This window comes from Anastrepha obliqua, chromosome 1 (assembly GCF_027943255.1).
Source record: "Anastrepha obliqua isolate idAnaObli1 chromosome 1, idAnaObli1_1.0, whole genome shotgun sequence".
NCBI classification, from domain to species: domain Eukaryota; kingdom Metazoa; phylum Arthropoda; class Insecta; order Diptera; family Tephritidae; genus Anastrepha; species Anastrepha obliqua.
In genome coordinates, this window is record NC_072892.1 from 52,744,138 (window position 1) to 52,760,851 (window position 16,714).

At 34.6% G+C, this 16,714-nt stretch overlaps 1 protein-coding gene across 2 annotated transcripts; it reads right to left on the reverse strand.

The window, feature by feature from the left end:
• Nucleotides 1-686: 686 nt before the first annotated feature.
• On the reverse strand, nucleotides 687-6,869 carry LOC129247451 (pyridoxine/pyridoxamine 5'-phosphate oxidase). Of its 2 annotated transcripts, XM_054886587.1 has the most exons (5): nucleotides 6,756-6,869; nucleotides 6,598-6,654; nucleotides 6,383-6,539; nucleotides 5,864-6,320; nucleotides 687-981 (listed from the first exon to the last, which is right to left on the reverse strand). In XM_054886587.1, coding segments are annotated over exons 1-5 (738 nt in total). In that variant the 5' UTR covers nucleotides 6,757-6,869; the 3' UTR covers nucleotides 687-915. The 2 variants fall into 2 exon arrangements, with proteins under 2 accessions (XP_054742562.1, XP_054742569.1); XM_054886594.1 differs by having other exon boundaries at nucleotides 688-981; nucleotides 6,598-6,868.
• Nucleotides 6,870-16,714: the final 9,845 nt, after the last annotated feature.

A 16,714-nucleotide genomic window follows, 5' to 3' on the forward strand; every position in this document is an offset into this window, starting at 1 on the left:
TTGATATAATAAAGTGCATGTTGAAGTCGATTGAAAATTACTTCGATTTGTTTTTTAATTTTTTTTATGTGATGTTGACAATTTTTTTTGCATATAAGGCACATGTACGTTACTAAAATTAACGAAATAACTGCATATACGAGGGTTACCTAACAATGGAAAAACTAACAGTGGTTGTTGAAAAAATGTGTATTGTTTTTCAAAATGTTCTCCATAATGATCAAAAGACATTGCATTCTTTTGAACAAATTTTCGAACCACTGAGCCTAGTCGCATTTCCAGCATGTTTTAAATGTGTGGGGCGTGAGCAGGTGGATTGTCGTGGTGCAAAAGGAAAATCATTCGAATTCCTCGATTCAAACGAATGTCATACACAAAGCCATAGACCGATCTGCCTGAAAGTTGGTGTGTGTTCTTCCAGGAGATGCTACTAAGTAAACATATCCTCGATACGCGCCAGTAGTGTCGTTTCTCTGACTCTGCACGGACTTTTCAAACGATCCTCATAGAACGTGATATTCTGCTATTGACGTGGTACTATCAAAAGGAAAAAAAATACTTGATAGCGGAAATGCATACCTCCTTACTGTGGAATGAACAGAAATATGTAGATAAAAGAACTTTTCTCACTTATTCTTAAATTTCTGAATAAAACACAATTCACAATTTACAAATTAACAATTGATGCATATATATTATATGTACGTAGATATGTAATCCAAGAAATATTTAACTACATACACATATTTTTTACTAAATATAAGATATACATAGAATTATAAAAAAACCAATGAAACCAAAATTTATTATATTCTCGAAATTAGTTGAAATATAATAAAAAAATAAAAATAAAACTTTCTGCCGTAGCCTTTGGTAAACTTTCCGAGCATGCGGTTGGGCTTTTGCTAAGCAGACTTATGGCGCCAATCGCTCATAGACCCAACCATTTTCACCTTTATGAACCAGCTTCTCGTCGACTTCCTGAAACGAGATAGTCAGTAATTTAAAAATTTGTTACTGTGCATAAATCGGCTAAGAAGGTGTAAGCATAAGTTCTTTGGGATGAAATAGGAATTGTATTTGTGGATTACGTGCAAACTGGTAAAACAATAGATTCTGAACGTTATTGTAACCTTTTAGACCAGCTGAAGAAAAAAGTTCGTGAAGAATATTCAGTTTTCAAAAGAAAAAAAAAATTTTTATCTATATATATAAAAATGAAATGATGTTCGTTTGTCCGCATTTTTTTGGGCCGATACGAGGCCAATTTTATTCGTTCTTTTTTCATATTATAGGGATCCACTAGGGGAAGGTTTTTAGCAAAAAAAAATTTCTTTTAAATATTTTCTTCATATAAAAAAAAGAAAAAATCAAAATATTGTCCAAAACAAAACTTGCTCGATTGTTAGATTAAAGTAAGTTTCGAATCGACATTCATTTTATGTGTAATTTTATGTGTACAACTTTTTTTGAATTTTTTGTATTTGTATTGTGATACAGAAATGTATTGTATACAGAAATTTCAAATGATTCGAATGAAAATTTTTTTTTTTTTTATTTCTTCCATAAAATATTACACCTGTCGTTAGACAATAAGTAATTTGATTTACAAAAAGATGGAATGAGAGTGATATTGAAGGGCCAATGCCCCCAAGCTCATTTAGAAGAAATATATACATATTATTTAAAAACAAGTGGTTAACAAACAATGATATATACGATTAGTTGACAATTGATTACAAGGATTTTGCAAGATCTGTTGGTGTTTGACGGTTAAGCCGACTTTGGGTCGATTTTTCTTTATTTGGTAGTCTTCTCATCATAGGATTTGTATGCCTTAATAGTCTATTTATGTGTCTTCTGCTAGCGCTTTGTATTGTTTCATCAATAGTATCGATGTCAAGGTCGCATTAGTTAAGGTCCTAAGTATTTATGAAAATAATGTTTCAATTCAATTGAGCAATGCTTTCTTTGACCAATTCTATATGGAAATGAATGCGTTTGCAAACGATGTTTTCGGCTATGAACAAATGTTGGAATCGAATGAAAAAGGAAAGAAACGCGAAATGATAAAAAAAATTCTTGGAAAATTTAAAATGAATGGTGCTTCATTGGAAAAATTCAAAAGTAATAAGAACATACACAAGATAAAGTTAGAATTCGAATTTTTAGATTTATTTTGTTTATTTCTCATTTTTTTCAGAAGTACACCACACAACAACTCATTCCAACTCTGATTTTGAAATCCTGTTGGAATTGGTGATCGATAATTTTGTCACTATAATGGTCAATGGAAATTTGCGTGTATCAGACCCTGCATATTATTTACCATATCAACTTTTTATGGAACATATGGACCAAATGAACACAAAAAAATAATTTAGTTTTGTTTTGATTTTTTGCAACATTTTGGTTTTCAGTTAATACAATAAAAACAATACTGTTTTTTCGTGAACACAAAATTCTAAATTTATTACGTTGTTTGTTTAGAATTTTTTTAGAAAAAAAGTAAATTTTTTGGTTTTGAGGAAATTTGTTTATTGTTGCTATTTGTGAAAGCGTAGATATTTGTAAGTATTTGACTATAATCCTAAAAGTTAATGGAATACCACTATGACACATAGAAAACATTTTTTCAAAAGGGTGTTTTTCGAAAATTATAAAAAAAATTGTTTTAAAAAATTTTGAAGAAATAAAGTAAAATAAAAAAATTTCGAAAGCATGAAATTTTTTCAAAACCAAATTTTCCTCAAAAAGATAAAAGAAATTTCTTCGAAGAGGTGTTTTTCTAAAATTACAAAAAAAAAAGTTCTTAAAGTATGTAAGCTCATCGTATGGCCATGATTTCAGGCAAACGTTACCTGTGATCCCAAAATCTACGGCTGCAGATGAAATCAATGCATGTTTAAAATCATCGTATTCATCGAGACATGTAAACACGCTTACACTTACCACAAACGTACGTGTTCAACTACAGAACGATCCGTCAGCAGCTGAATTTTCACACCAATTACTGAAAATGGGAAATGACCCAATGTCTGTCGATCCAACAGGAATGATTACATTGCCTAACAATTTCTGCACTTTTGCACAGTCTAAAGAGGCATTGATACAGAGTGTATTTCCAAACATAGTTCAACACTACAAAAACGATGATTGGCTCAGCGAAAGAGCAATTTTAGCTGGGAAAAATAAGGACGTAAATGATATAAATGTAGCTATTTTGGATCAAATACCTGGTGACATAGTTGCATATAAGTAAGTCAATGGCCACTATTTACTGATCAAGATGATGTCGTAAATTATGCAACTGAATTCTTAAACTCACTCGATTTGCCAGGCCTACCACCTCATAATTTACGATTAAAAATTGGAGCACCGATTATTATGCTGCGCAACATTAATGTGCCACGACTTTGCAACGGTACCAGACTTTGAAAGGGAAGTACAAAGAAGGAGAAGACTTTTGATACCCAGAATTCCACTGATTCCAACGGATTTACCATTCGATTTCAAACGTTTGCAGTTCCCTATTCACCTTGCCTTTGCTATGACAATTAATAGGCGCAAGGGCAGTCTCTACAAATGTGCGGCATTAATTTAGGTAACCCGATTTTTTCTCATGGACAATTGTATGCAGCTTGCTCACGAGTAGGCAAACCATCGTCATTATTCATTTACGTGAAAGATGGAATAACCAAAAACGTTGTTTACCAAAAAGTGTTACAATAAAGTTCGAATGAAATTGTATCAAAGAATTTGCTTTGTTTCGTATTAATTTTATTCTCTTTCAGCAAATCATTGAATTTATCGCCTAGCGAAGTGGGCGAGGGTACGCTAGTTTATTTATAATTTAAAATTGAAATTGTTGAAGCATCCACCGTATTTACTAGATTTGGCCCCTAGCGACTTCCATCTGTTTCCAGGCCTACAAAAATTTGTGCGTGGAAAACGTTTTTTAAAAAATGATGGACCTCATAACAGTTATGGAAGCGTACTTTGCAGCGATTCAAGGTTCTCAGTTCATTGGTTAGGGGTAGTCAGAACTTAAAAAAAAATTGGGGCGCTCGGGCGCTCCGGAGCGTTCGCAAAACTCTAAATGCGTTTTTCTCAAAACTATGTTTTTTGAACTGGTGATCACTGTAACTTAAAAACCGCTTGGTAGATTTTAATAAAATTTATACCGCTTTTTAAAGCATAAAAAACTCGTGCATAATCGAAGGATATTTTTTTTTATTTCGATTTTTTTAACACTTAACGGTTTTTTTCTCTGAAAAATATTTCCTGAGGCCGCCATATTGTTAATTTTGAAAAAAAAAGTTTCGATCAGACACAAAATGATCTCATAATAAAACTAATTTCCCCTGTCCGATGGCTTTTAGATGAATCTCCAAAGACTTGTGATGATCACCGCAAGGCCCTTCTGGAGAAACGGGCACCACACAGACAGCGATAACTTTTACAATTATTAATTTTTGTTTTAGAAATTTTGATAAAGTCAAGTCGAAACATGATGTATTTATGGAATGTTTTTATTTTTGTAAAATAAAGCAATTGACTAGCAAAAAAATTTATTGAAAATCATAATTTTTTCGGGCTTCTGACTACCTTTAACCTCTTCAGGGATGGAAGTCATAAATTGGAATCTCGACTATACTGAATAATAGAGTGTATTTGAAACCATAAAACAGCAAAACTTATTGAACAACCTAGTACATCTTATGGGAAAGAAAATACTTTTACAAAAATGAGGTTGTGGTTGACTCGAGATAGGTGTATTTTGACTGAAGAAGTATAATATATAATATATTATATATATTATACCATCTCAAAGTGTCTAAATTCAGATTTTAGTTAAAAGTTTTAGCTTAATTGTGTTTTCCTCTCCTAACCGGAACTGGTTTGAGTGCGACATATCAAATGATGAAAAAGTTTTTCTAGTAGACGTCGCCACTCACCAGGTACTGGCAAACCTCCTAACCTCTGTTACGAAAAAACTTCTTATAAAAAACTATCTGGCGTCATAAAACTGTAGGTCCCTTTATTTACAGGTCAGCATCAAGACGCACACCACAAATTGGAGAAGAAGCTCTGCCAAACATCTAATGTTGTTGTTGTGGCAGTATACTTTGCTCTGTCTGTGTAGTTTAAATCACCGGTCGTCTTCGTCTAACTCATCTAACGGTAGTCCCAGGAAACTTGCAGTCTCGACAGTTTGGGTCCAGAAAGGGAGGGGTTTTAGATGACTGGGTTTGATGGGGCATGTGAAAAGGTGGCTATTGTCGAGCGGGGTGCCTTCACATGCTGGACATATGTTTAGTATGTCGGGGTCAATTCTGGATAGGTAGGAGTTTAACCTGCTACAGTATACAGAACGTAATTGTGCCAAGGTTCAGGGGGAAATTGGTGCTCTTTGTCTGCAATGGGTTGTGGTTGGACTCCGTTAACAGCGTTCGGGGGTCGGGAGCTTAAGAAAGTGGTAAGTGTCTCCCGATAAATGTCATTCGAACATCTAATAAAAGGTGTATGTGAATGCATATAAAGTGTTATTACTAGAGCAGCCTATTTGTTTTTTCGTGCGGTTTGGTATTTAGAATATCAAAGTAATCAGTTTCTTTATTATTGCCTTGCTTGTTTGTTTACATTCCCATTGAAATTTTGGCATTGAAAATACCAAACTGTAAATTTTGTTGTGCTCCAACTTCTATAGATTCGCCTAGCCAACAACTTTTGAAGATAAGCGCAGTTTTTTCGAACAAACTACGGACGGATATAGAAGTGATACTGCACGACTTTAGCAATAAATTTCCCGAAAATCGTTTGCTAGTTCAGTAATCAACTAAGTTAAGCCGTAAATGCCTACCTTTTCCACTTCTGGGCCTCGTCGAAATTGTATGCGATCATGCAGTCGATCGGTTTGCCCCTGCCAAAATTCAATTGTTTCCGGTCGTATGAGATAGCCACCCCAATTGGGTAATGGCACCTCACCATCTGGGCCCAGTTTTGCTTTAATTTCCCGTTCAATTTCATCTAAATGCTGACGTGCCGGTATACGTGAACTCTGCTCGCTCGCCAAAGCACCGATTTGTGAGGCACGCGGACGTTGATGAAAATACGCCAACGAATCTGCTTTAGATATTTTCTCTGCTACACCCTCGATGCGTATTTGGCGACGAAGAGGTAGCCAATAAATAGTCATAGCTACATTTGGATTGCAGGCAATGTCTTGCGCTTTGTGGCTGCCGTAGTTAGTGAAGAAGCGAAACCCGTCGTCGGTAACCTCTTTGAGCAACACAAATCGATTTGAGGGTTTTCCATCTCTGCGAGTGGTGGGTGGTTATTTTCTAACAAAATATTCACTATTTATTTTGAAGTTAAATACTTATTCACTGTGGCCAGACAGGCGGCATTAGGTTCCAAGAGTTCCTCTGTATGCAGCGCTTCTTCCAACCATTCCCGAAATAATTTGATAGGCTCCTTCACTTTAATATTTTCTTCGAGGAAAACCTCTTTCTTTTCACGATATTTTTCGCGTAGTGCTGTGTCATTGTAAATTCATGAAAATTAACTGGAATTTGTGAAAATCTTAATAATTACCAGATAAGTTTACTGTTGAAGACATTTTTCGCACCGCTAGCAACTGCCTTAATTGCACTAATCAGTTGAAAGAGCAGAGAAAGGTGATAGTGAGGCTAAATGTAACAATGACTTGCAGCGGCTGTACAGCTTACTTCAGTTTAACTGATAACACTTACTTTTACTTAACCGTTTCTATTTTTTTCTTTCTTAGTTATTAGACAGTCACCTCAATTTCAGAGCTGCACTCAAATTGGCACTCATTGGATGTGCAGTTGTTTACCTCATCAGCTGATTTGGGAGTTCTCTTTTGTGCTACCTTTTCGCTTGCGCTGCTGCCAGAGCTGCATTATTAATAATTGAATCATGCTGCCAGAGCAGCTCAAAGAGCTCTGTTACACTAAGAGCTGCATTAGCCAAGACTTAAACCTAACTTAGTTTTCGTAGAAACTTAGATATTGTTATTCAGTCATATTGACTTTTCATCGTACCTGTTTACAATGTTTTATTTTTTTGAAAGCTCGCTTTGACGCCTTACCATATCTTTTGCATTTCTACGTAAAATCTATTTTGTGTGGTATATGTGGGGGAATATTATATAAAATAGATGAAAAAAATGATACTCTCTAATTTCTATCTAGGAATCTAAGAACTGTGTAAATGTACGTTGACATATGCATTAATTACCAATAAATCCACAAAATTAATCTACCCGTTCACCTATGGCAGATTATCGGCAAAACTGGCAATCAGCTGTCAAATCTGTTGTGAAAGGTTTTTCTTCATAGAAATTATTTTGGTGGAATATTTCGCTGTTTTTGGTTTGATTAATTATTTTTAACGATATGAAGAAAAACAGGGAGAAGCAATAGCTAATTTAATTGTGCAATTGGCTGCTAATAATAAACAGTTTGGAGGAATTCCGTAAACGACGTTTACTGAGATTGCAAAAAATTATGGCAGCAATGTGCATAGGAAATTCTGTATTACATTTTATAATAAGTAATAAAAGGACATTTATAGGCACACCCTTTTTTCTGTAAAATGAATTCATAAGTAATAATATTTAACAGCAATTGTATTAGAATTATGTTTACAGACCTGTTTTCTTTGCCGGCGTGCATTTCATTTAGTTTTTATTTTGATGTTTCTCTTTACATTCGTAATAATAATTATCGATAACACAGAAAACATAGGGTTGTATGTCGAAAAGTATCGCTATTATCTAGGATTATTTTATAATCTCAGATTTTGGTAGAGAAATTTTGTATGAGAAATCTCGCTTTTTAATTACGGATTGAGAGTTAAGCACGAAATAGTAGATCATCTACTTATATATGAACGCATTATAAGCTAATAGATGTTGGATATAGTATGGCATAATTTAATCCAACCTGCTATACCACAGTCACGTATTTCTTGTTAGCCAAAACTCAACTTAGTTAGAAAACATAGATAGCTGATAGCTTTAAATCTCTCAGTTATGTTTCTACACACATTGGGAGTCGTAAGAGAGTCATGCATTTTTGTACCTGTTATGAATAAAATTTCCCCACATATGTCACACAAATTAGATTTTGCCTACAAATGCAAATCGTATCTCCTTCTTCTTAATTGGCGCGATAACCGCTTATGCAATTTTGGCCGAGTTCAACAAAGTGCACCAGTCGTTTCTTACTCGTAGTTACCGGCGCCAATTGGACACACAAAGTGAAGCCAAGTCCTTCTCCTCTTCCTCTGCTACCACCAGCTGGTACCGCATCGAATATTTTCAGAACCGGAGCGTTTGTATCCATTCGAACGACATGAGCCAGCCAGCGTAGCCGCTGGATCTATATTCGCTGCGCTATGTCTATGTCGTCGTAAAGCTCATACAGCTCATCGTTCTATCGCCTGCGATATTCGCCGTTGCCAACGTGCAAAGGTCCAAAAATCTTACGCAGAATCTTTTTCTCAAACACTCCAAGCGTCGCTTCATCGGATGTTGTCATCGTCCACGCTTCTGCGCCATACATTATGACGGGCATGATGAGAGCCTTGTAGAGTGTTAGTTTTTTTCGTCTAGAGAGGACTTTATGCCTACTTAGTCCGAAATAGCACTTGTTGGCAAGAGAGATGTTATGAGTATGAGTGTTAATGCTGGTTCCTAAATAAACGAAGTCCTTTCCAACCTCGAAATTATAACTGTCAACAGTGACGTGGGTGCCAATACGCGAGTGCGCCGACTGTTTGTTTGAAGACAGGAGGTACTTCGTTTTGTCCTCGTTCACCACCAAACCCATTCGCTTTGCCTCTTTATCTAGTTTGGAGAAGGCAGAACTAACAGCGCGGTTATTAATGCCGATGATGTGAATATCATCAATGGAAATCAAATGGCCTTTCAAAAATCTCTACTATATATTTCGCGAAAATAAAATAAAAATTAAATTAAAGGAAATAAAATAAAATAAAATAAAAATTAAGTTTCGGGTGTTAAATTGCAAAAGCGACAATAATAACATAACCTCCAAATGCAGTTTTTTTTTGTTTTGTCAATAACGCCGTGAGAAGAAATGATGTGTGTATGTGTGCATAATTTCTTGTGTTTGCCTGTTTCTATTGCTTTCTCTAAGTTTTCCTCTTTCTTTTTGTTTGTTTATTCGCAGCACTGACATCACGGCGGACGGTATCCTATCATTCTTTGCAGCGCATCAAAGCGGCAATGCATCGAACATGAAGACAAAACAAACAAACAAACAAACAAACAACACAGCACATTTACGTAAAAAAAACTAATATAGCGGTCCAATCGTGTTGACACGCTGAGAAAATCCTTAAGTTTCTACGAAAACTAAGTAAATTCTAAGTTTTGGCTAATTTAGCTGTAAGACAGAGAAAATTCACAAGAATGATAGAATATACCAAAGTGAATATGGATTAATAGATTCGCCTTGGAATACACCAAGGTGGATTTAATAAGGTGACAGCATTCACCCAGCTGAATTTTTCGCCGTAGGGATGGCTTACGTCAAAATCATATGCTTTGTTTGTATTGGTATGTTTACATTCGTATGTTTACATTTGCTTGCTGATTTTGACATGATGCTTGCACCAAACGCAACAACAAATACATGTAGGGTTTTACTTATATGTGTTTGCTGTCACCTGTAATAAATTCGCCTTGGAATACACCGTGGAAAATTCAGTTACGAATATGAGTACGAAATCAAGGCGAATTGAATGCTTAAAGCGGCGGCTTCCGTTAATCGTTATTTTAATTTTTACGTTTTTGGCAAATGTAACATCAGGCACCGTAATAATACAAAACAAGGAAAGGAAATTATATATTTGTCAAATCCAGGAAAAGGCGTGGTAAAATTGTGTTAAATTGTAAAAGCCCGAATTATAAAAACTACCTTCAAGTGAAAAAATTCTGCGGTTTGATGTGGGTGACGCCGTCGCAAGAAAGTGTGTGTGTACATAATTTTTTTTTGTGTTTGACAGTTTATATTGCTTCCGCCTACTCTTCCTTTTCACAAACAAGTAATTCAGCTTCCTTTTCTTTGTTTATAAAGTCTGAGTCGGGCGACACAGCTAGGAAGAGAAAGTTAAGGGGACAGTTACCTGTAAACAGCCATATTTTCTCTGATTTTCATTCAAATTATTTAAAATGACGAAGTCAATATATTTTTTTTAAAATTGGTATACAGTTTATTTATATATTCAAACAATATAAATTTTTTTTTAATCATATAAAATGGCGGATGTACACTCAGTTCTTCCAGGAAGGTCGCAGCGGGGCTTCTCAATCGGCGGACATTATAGCATCAGTGACCTGAATACAAAAACCCAAATTTTTTTTGTTTATTAGTGTCATAATTTCTATATGAATTAACAATAAATGGAAAAAAATTAGCGGAATAAAATGCTTAAAAAAATGACTTTCGGGGCGAATTTCCCTACTATTTTTGCTTCGAAAAAATTATTTTTTCGAAAAAATTTCAAAGTCAAATAGAAAGTAATATCATAAAAAAGATGTGTGCAGAGCTTTAGGGAGATTGGTCAATAACTTTTCGAGTTATCGTGTACGCCAATTCGAAAAATATAGTTTTGAGAACAACGCGTCTATAGTTTGAATACAACGTAACTATACCTCTCCCAGCGCTCGAACGCAAAGAATAGAGTCGTCAAGGTTGACGATCTATAATATAAGAAATGGTTAAATTTACGTTCTAATTTTTTTTTTGACATATTCTTAAAGGATTATATTAACATTTCAATTCACAGTCTCTATTCTCTAAATTTTCACAAACATGTAATTTCTCCTCTTTTTGTTTGTTCTGACGACTGACTAGTCAAAATCGCAAAAAGTAAAGTAACTGCTTTGGCAAGACACGATTCGATTCGATTGGTTGTCGCGGCTATTGATTTCGGCGGCACGAGCTTAACAGTGGTGAAGCTTAACAGAGAGAAATTAACATTATGCACGTCAATCCACACGTAAACTTAATTCTCTTATACTCTATTTTAATGTATAATTTTCTTAGTCTTGATTAATGGAAATTTATTATCAGCATGAAATTTTCTACAAATTTCATACCTAAATGTAGTTTTTAAAGTTCTAATTGACTTAGACCATTTTCAAAATTAATGGAATGCCCTATAAATGATTAAATGAAATGAGTGGTTCATTTCATTTAATCATTTATAGGGCATTCCATTTGCATTTTATTTAAAACTATATCTTCTGCGGCCATCACAGCCACGGTTAGCAAATGGGTAACTACCACCCACAAGCGCGCTTGGCAGGCTGAGAGAGGCTGCAGATGGACTAAACTGATGTTACCCGTCATGTCCGATCGACTGTCGCAAACCCCCTCTGTCATTAAGCAGAGGGGAGTGCAGACGGCTGGTTGGACTGATGACGGGCCACTTTCTGTGGGCAAAGCACATGCCCAGCTTGTGAAGAGGAGGATGAGACGGCAGACCACTTCATGTGCGTCTGCCCCGCCTTCGCTCGAATCAGATTTGAGGTCTTTGGCACTGATATGTTAAGAAGCGACCATCTTGGCTCCTTGGCACCACAAGATCTACTCAGATTTCTTCGGAGATCGGGTAGATTTAAAGAAAATTGAAAGGGAATCCAAGGGTAGTACAATGGACTTAATGTCTGAGTGCTGCACTTTCTAGTTGTCCCGACAAAAAAAAAAAATAACTTTAATAAAATAATTTATGAACATTTATTAATTATTTTAAAAAATAATCCATTTTATAATTTTTTCTAGTTTTTAAGATTCTTAAAATGTTCATGATAAAATGGAGGGATGTGTGGTAGTAAACATAGAATATTTTTATGTTTCTTCTTCCGCTACTGGTCTAGGGGTGGGAGTAACTAAATATTTTCGTATATTTTTGATCGTTTTCTTTTAGGTGAAAGCTTCAAAACGTGGAATTTGGAATCATTTAAAAAAGTTATTTAGAACATTTTATAAGGTTCATTTTTCAAGAAAAGCATCCATTAAATGTTTAAGATTCGCCCACGGTATTTTTTACTATTCTGTTATTGATTCCCCTAGTGACTTCGTCGAAATAAAATCCGGCTGCGACATTCGTTTTAACGAAAATGGCTTTTTCCTTCTACACTTTTCTATTAATATAATTCATAATAATGCTTTAATAATATAGCCGAATGGGTTGGTGCGTGACCATTTGGGATTCGGAGACATTGTAAATGCGAATCTTGGTGAAAGACTAAAATAGAGTGGGCCGAAAAAAATTTTATTTAGGATCGAATTCTTATAGTGCGGAAAAGTTGCACTGTTAGACTAATAAAGTGTGTGCCAAATTTCAGCCCAATCGAACGATATCTTCTGTCGCCAGCAAAGGCCTCAAATATTGAAATTTCAGTTGATATTCTAAAAAATTTCATTTTTCCAGGTTACTTTATTTTTCTTCATGCATTTATTTCGGAGCACATTTCATACCAAAAATAAGGACTGTGAACTAATTAGACATACATTTATCCAAGATTGAGCACCTGTACACTATAAAATAATAATAAAACGTTATTGATTGTGCAGCTTTTTGCCTACTTTTTATTGCAAAAATACGAGTACATAAAAATTTTTGTAGCCCAGAACCAACCACGTGGAGGTGGCTGCACTTTGGGTTCCTATTTTTTTTTTAATTTTTTTTTTTAATTTTAATTTATTTTTTAATTTTTATTTAATTTTTTTTAACTGGTTTTGTTCCTTTTTCATGTTTTGTAATATTGTAAAAAAATAAAAAAAATTTTTCTTTTTGTCCTCATTTTGTAATATTGATAAAAAATTATAAAATAAAAAGTATTTCGAGAAACTCTGCGTTTTTTAAACGTAAAGCAATAGTTCATTTCATATTTATCAAATCAGAGGATGTACACCGAATGAATCCATCCCGAGCGTCACTTCCGCATACTTGAAGCGATGCTTCAGTAACGAGTTTCACCATTCGCTCCACCGCAAGTGTGTAGCATGGATATTTAGAGAACGCCCAATTCTCATACACGTTGTTGTATGATAAAATCTCCGTAAGAATTTCATTTGTTACGTTCTTTAGAACGGGGGGAGAGATTATATTTACCGAAGACCAGTTTATAATTTTGCTGTAATCAGCAGCATCAAAATCGAGATTGGGTAAAGTGCGACACGCGTGTAGTAAACTATTTCGCGCTTGCAAAATTTTTCCGAGAACATCGAGGCGAATTCCCCGTCTCTCATCAGTCATCATTGTTAAAAGGATGTTTTCCGGAAGAGCAAAATATGCGTTCCAAGAAATAGAAACATTAACAACATCTAAGTATTTAGGCGCGAGGTACCGAGTCCATCTGATAGTTTCAAACAGGAACCTTGGCCCGTTTTCATGGGAGCTATTATTTCATATTTTAAACCACATTGGGACATAGACGGTCAGTAAATGTTTTACAAGATGTTTGAGCTTAGCTGAAGATCGAACTGTTGAAATATACAAGAATTAGAGGTGTCACTTTCTGAACCATCATTCACTTCCGATATATTGCAGCTGAACGTGGAGCAAGAGGGATGGTTTTCTGGACCACAGAATTTTTTATTAGTAATTTGCTTGGTCATCTCATCGTTGTCTTTCTATAAGTTTCTTTGTTTCAGGTATGTCCACTATTCCAATACGGCTTATACGAGCACCTCTTAGATCTGACAGAAAAGCTTGCTCCTTTTGAGGAACTTTTTTTCCTCTTGGGCGTGAGCAAGTTATAAAATCTTGACACTTACAAGCTAAAATATCAAAAAGTCGGGAAGCATTCGGCTTAAAGTCATCAGCACGTTTTTTGAGAGCAGGACTTCTATGTGCAGAATACAAACCCTTTTACATTTTTCTCTACTTTTTATGATACTCATTTATCATGTACATTGCGCGTTAATGTGAAACTGTTGGAATAGAAGCCTTGTAAAATATAAATATAAATGATTTTTTTGGCAAGTTCCCGTTTTTGAAAAAAACGACATCTTAACATATTACATCAACATAACTTGGTAGTTGATGACCTGGCAAATCTTTAAGACTTCCAAATAATGGGCCGGGTTTATGAGGTCTAAAAGTGCATCTCTTTGCGATTTTTTTTTTATGGAAAAAATTAATTTAGCACTGCAAAGTTTTTTCTATCTTGTAATGAACATTTAAAAAGTATAAAAAAATTTTGTACTGGTTAAAATAAGTTGAAAAAAATGTTTAACATAGAAATTAGTAGAGCGCTGCAACGCTGGAGTTTCCAACTGGCGTACAAGATACAGCTCGTAATTATTATCTAAAGCAAAAAATTCAAATGGATTTCTAGTTATCATGATTTTTTATTCTAGATGAACTAAGAAAACTGAGAAAAATTCTAAAATTTCAACTTTTTGGAGGTTTTAAAGAAAAAAATGCCTTTCTATAAAACAAAAATTCAATTCGATTTGGTATAAAAATCTTGAAATTTTTTTTATCTATTTTGTTAGTTCAAATATAAGAGAATTTAATACTGAAGGGAACAAGCTATGATTCATTTCAAATGGTTCATTAGTTTTTTTCATTCATGTACGCCAATTCAAAGAAATCATAAAAATGAAAAGTCGAGAAAAGAAGATAAAGTTTGTACTATAGCTGTCCGGTCACAGCGTAACTACCTAACGCTCGCCTACCTTTGGCTTTGTATCTACGGAAATATTGAGAATAAGGCTCTGTAACTTTGTGTGAATATTCTGAAATATATTAGGAATCGCTTAAAATGAAAAAAATTTATTGTTTTGACCTAATAAACCAGGCTCACCCCTTAAACGTTTGTCTTAGGGAAAATTTGATTAATGCCATTGTCGTCATATAAACTTTTAATAAAAGATTATACAATAATTAAATGCTTCTATACGAAACAATATCTTTTGAATAAAGCGGAAGAAAAAATAGACAAAGTAATTGCTGTAACTCCAATTCAACTCGTAGTACAAGGAGGAGCTACTGGGAGCTCCATAAACGTATTGCTTGATCAAACAAACAGAGAGAAGTGTAGTGAATTAAATTGTTTCAGTGGGCCTTCTCATATAAAATTTGTATTTAACATATCTACATATACCGGTATGATAACAAATAGTATTTTCAAAAAAGTTAAAATTGTTCAGCATTTAAACTGAAATTTCAAAATTTGAGGCCTCTGCTGGCGACAGAAGATGTCGTTCGATTGGGCTGAAATTTGGCACACACTTTATTAGTCTAAAAGTGCCACTTTACCGCACTATTAGAATTCGATCCTAAAAAAAATTTTTTTCGGCCCACTCTAATGTATGACATATATATGTATAAGTTAAACTGATATAAAAGTCGCTGCTAACAGTTTTAGTCTTGTATGATTTAATAACGTGTGACTGAAAAATAAAGTGTTTACATTTCACTTGACATTTGAGAATACTTTTTCTTTCAAGTTTAACCTCTTCACCAATAAAAAGCTTAAAACCGATGGCAACACTTAACACACCACCAAGACAGACACAGAGCAGCCGGAATACGTGCATATGTTACAGGCGCCGTACTAAATTGACAGATCCTTTGACACTTCACAACGGTATTTCCAGGTATGTAGTATATGGAAAATATATATTTATACATACACACATACACACATATTTATTATACGGCGAAAACGATGTAAACAACGAGCGATATAAACAAGATATAAATGCATAAAGTAGCGCGAAAAACTAAAAAAGGAGAGAGAGATAGTACGAAAGAGAGAACAAAAGAGAGAAAGGCAGTTCGCAAAATAGATGTAAAAAACCAAATACGGCACAAGGATAATGATGACGATGTGCCAGGCTGTCAAATTAAATAAGCACTTACTCGCAAATGGCTGTTGGACGTTCGAGCGTACGGTACGTGTTTAAATGCAAAGAAATTCCTCAGCGAAGGTGCGGCTGAAAATCTGAATAGGCAGAAGAGGCAGCATAAGTAATATAATACATAAATATATGCTAATAAAATGTCTATGGTGCGTGTTGAGAAAAAATAGAATAAGAAAAAAGAAATTGTTAAATTGAGTTGCAAAGATTCAAATGAAATTCAATTAAATTTAATGATGCAGTGGCGATAATGATCGCATAAAGCATTTAATATAAAGCGTGCAAATTTCAAAATAATCGTAATTTTTTGTAGTAGCAACATAAAAGTGAAAAATATAAAAAAATCGTTGTATGAATACTGTGAAAATACGCTTCATCTTAGTATGAAATCTATGCATATATACCTTTGATGTGTATGTATTTGTGTAGGTACTACTTATAGCAAGGCGCGCAAGGCGTATGAGTAACCTAAAATACCCAACTGAATCACGCGACGTTCTAATACATTAAAACCAAGTGGTGGGACAAAGGAGGAACAGGTGTATTTGAGAATTAAGTGAAATTTAGCGAGATTTGCACTAACCTGCATACAATCAACAACTACAACAACCACAACCAAAAAAATCGTAAAAACGGCGTATAGTAATCTAGCAAAAGCACACAAATACAATTTATACTGACATATAGCACGCACACACACGCACGACTACATACACGTGCACACCACCTACAACGACACATACAACCAAATAGCGCATATTTGAGAGTCACGTAGTTAT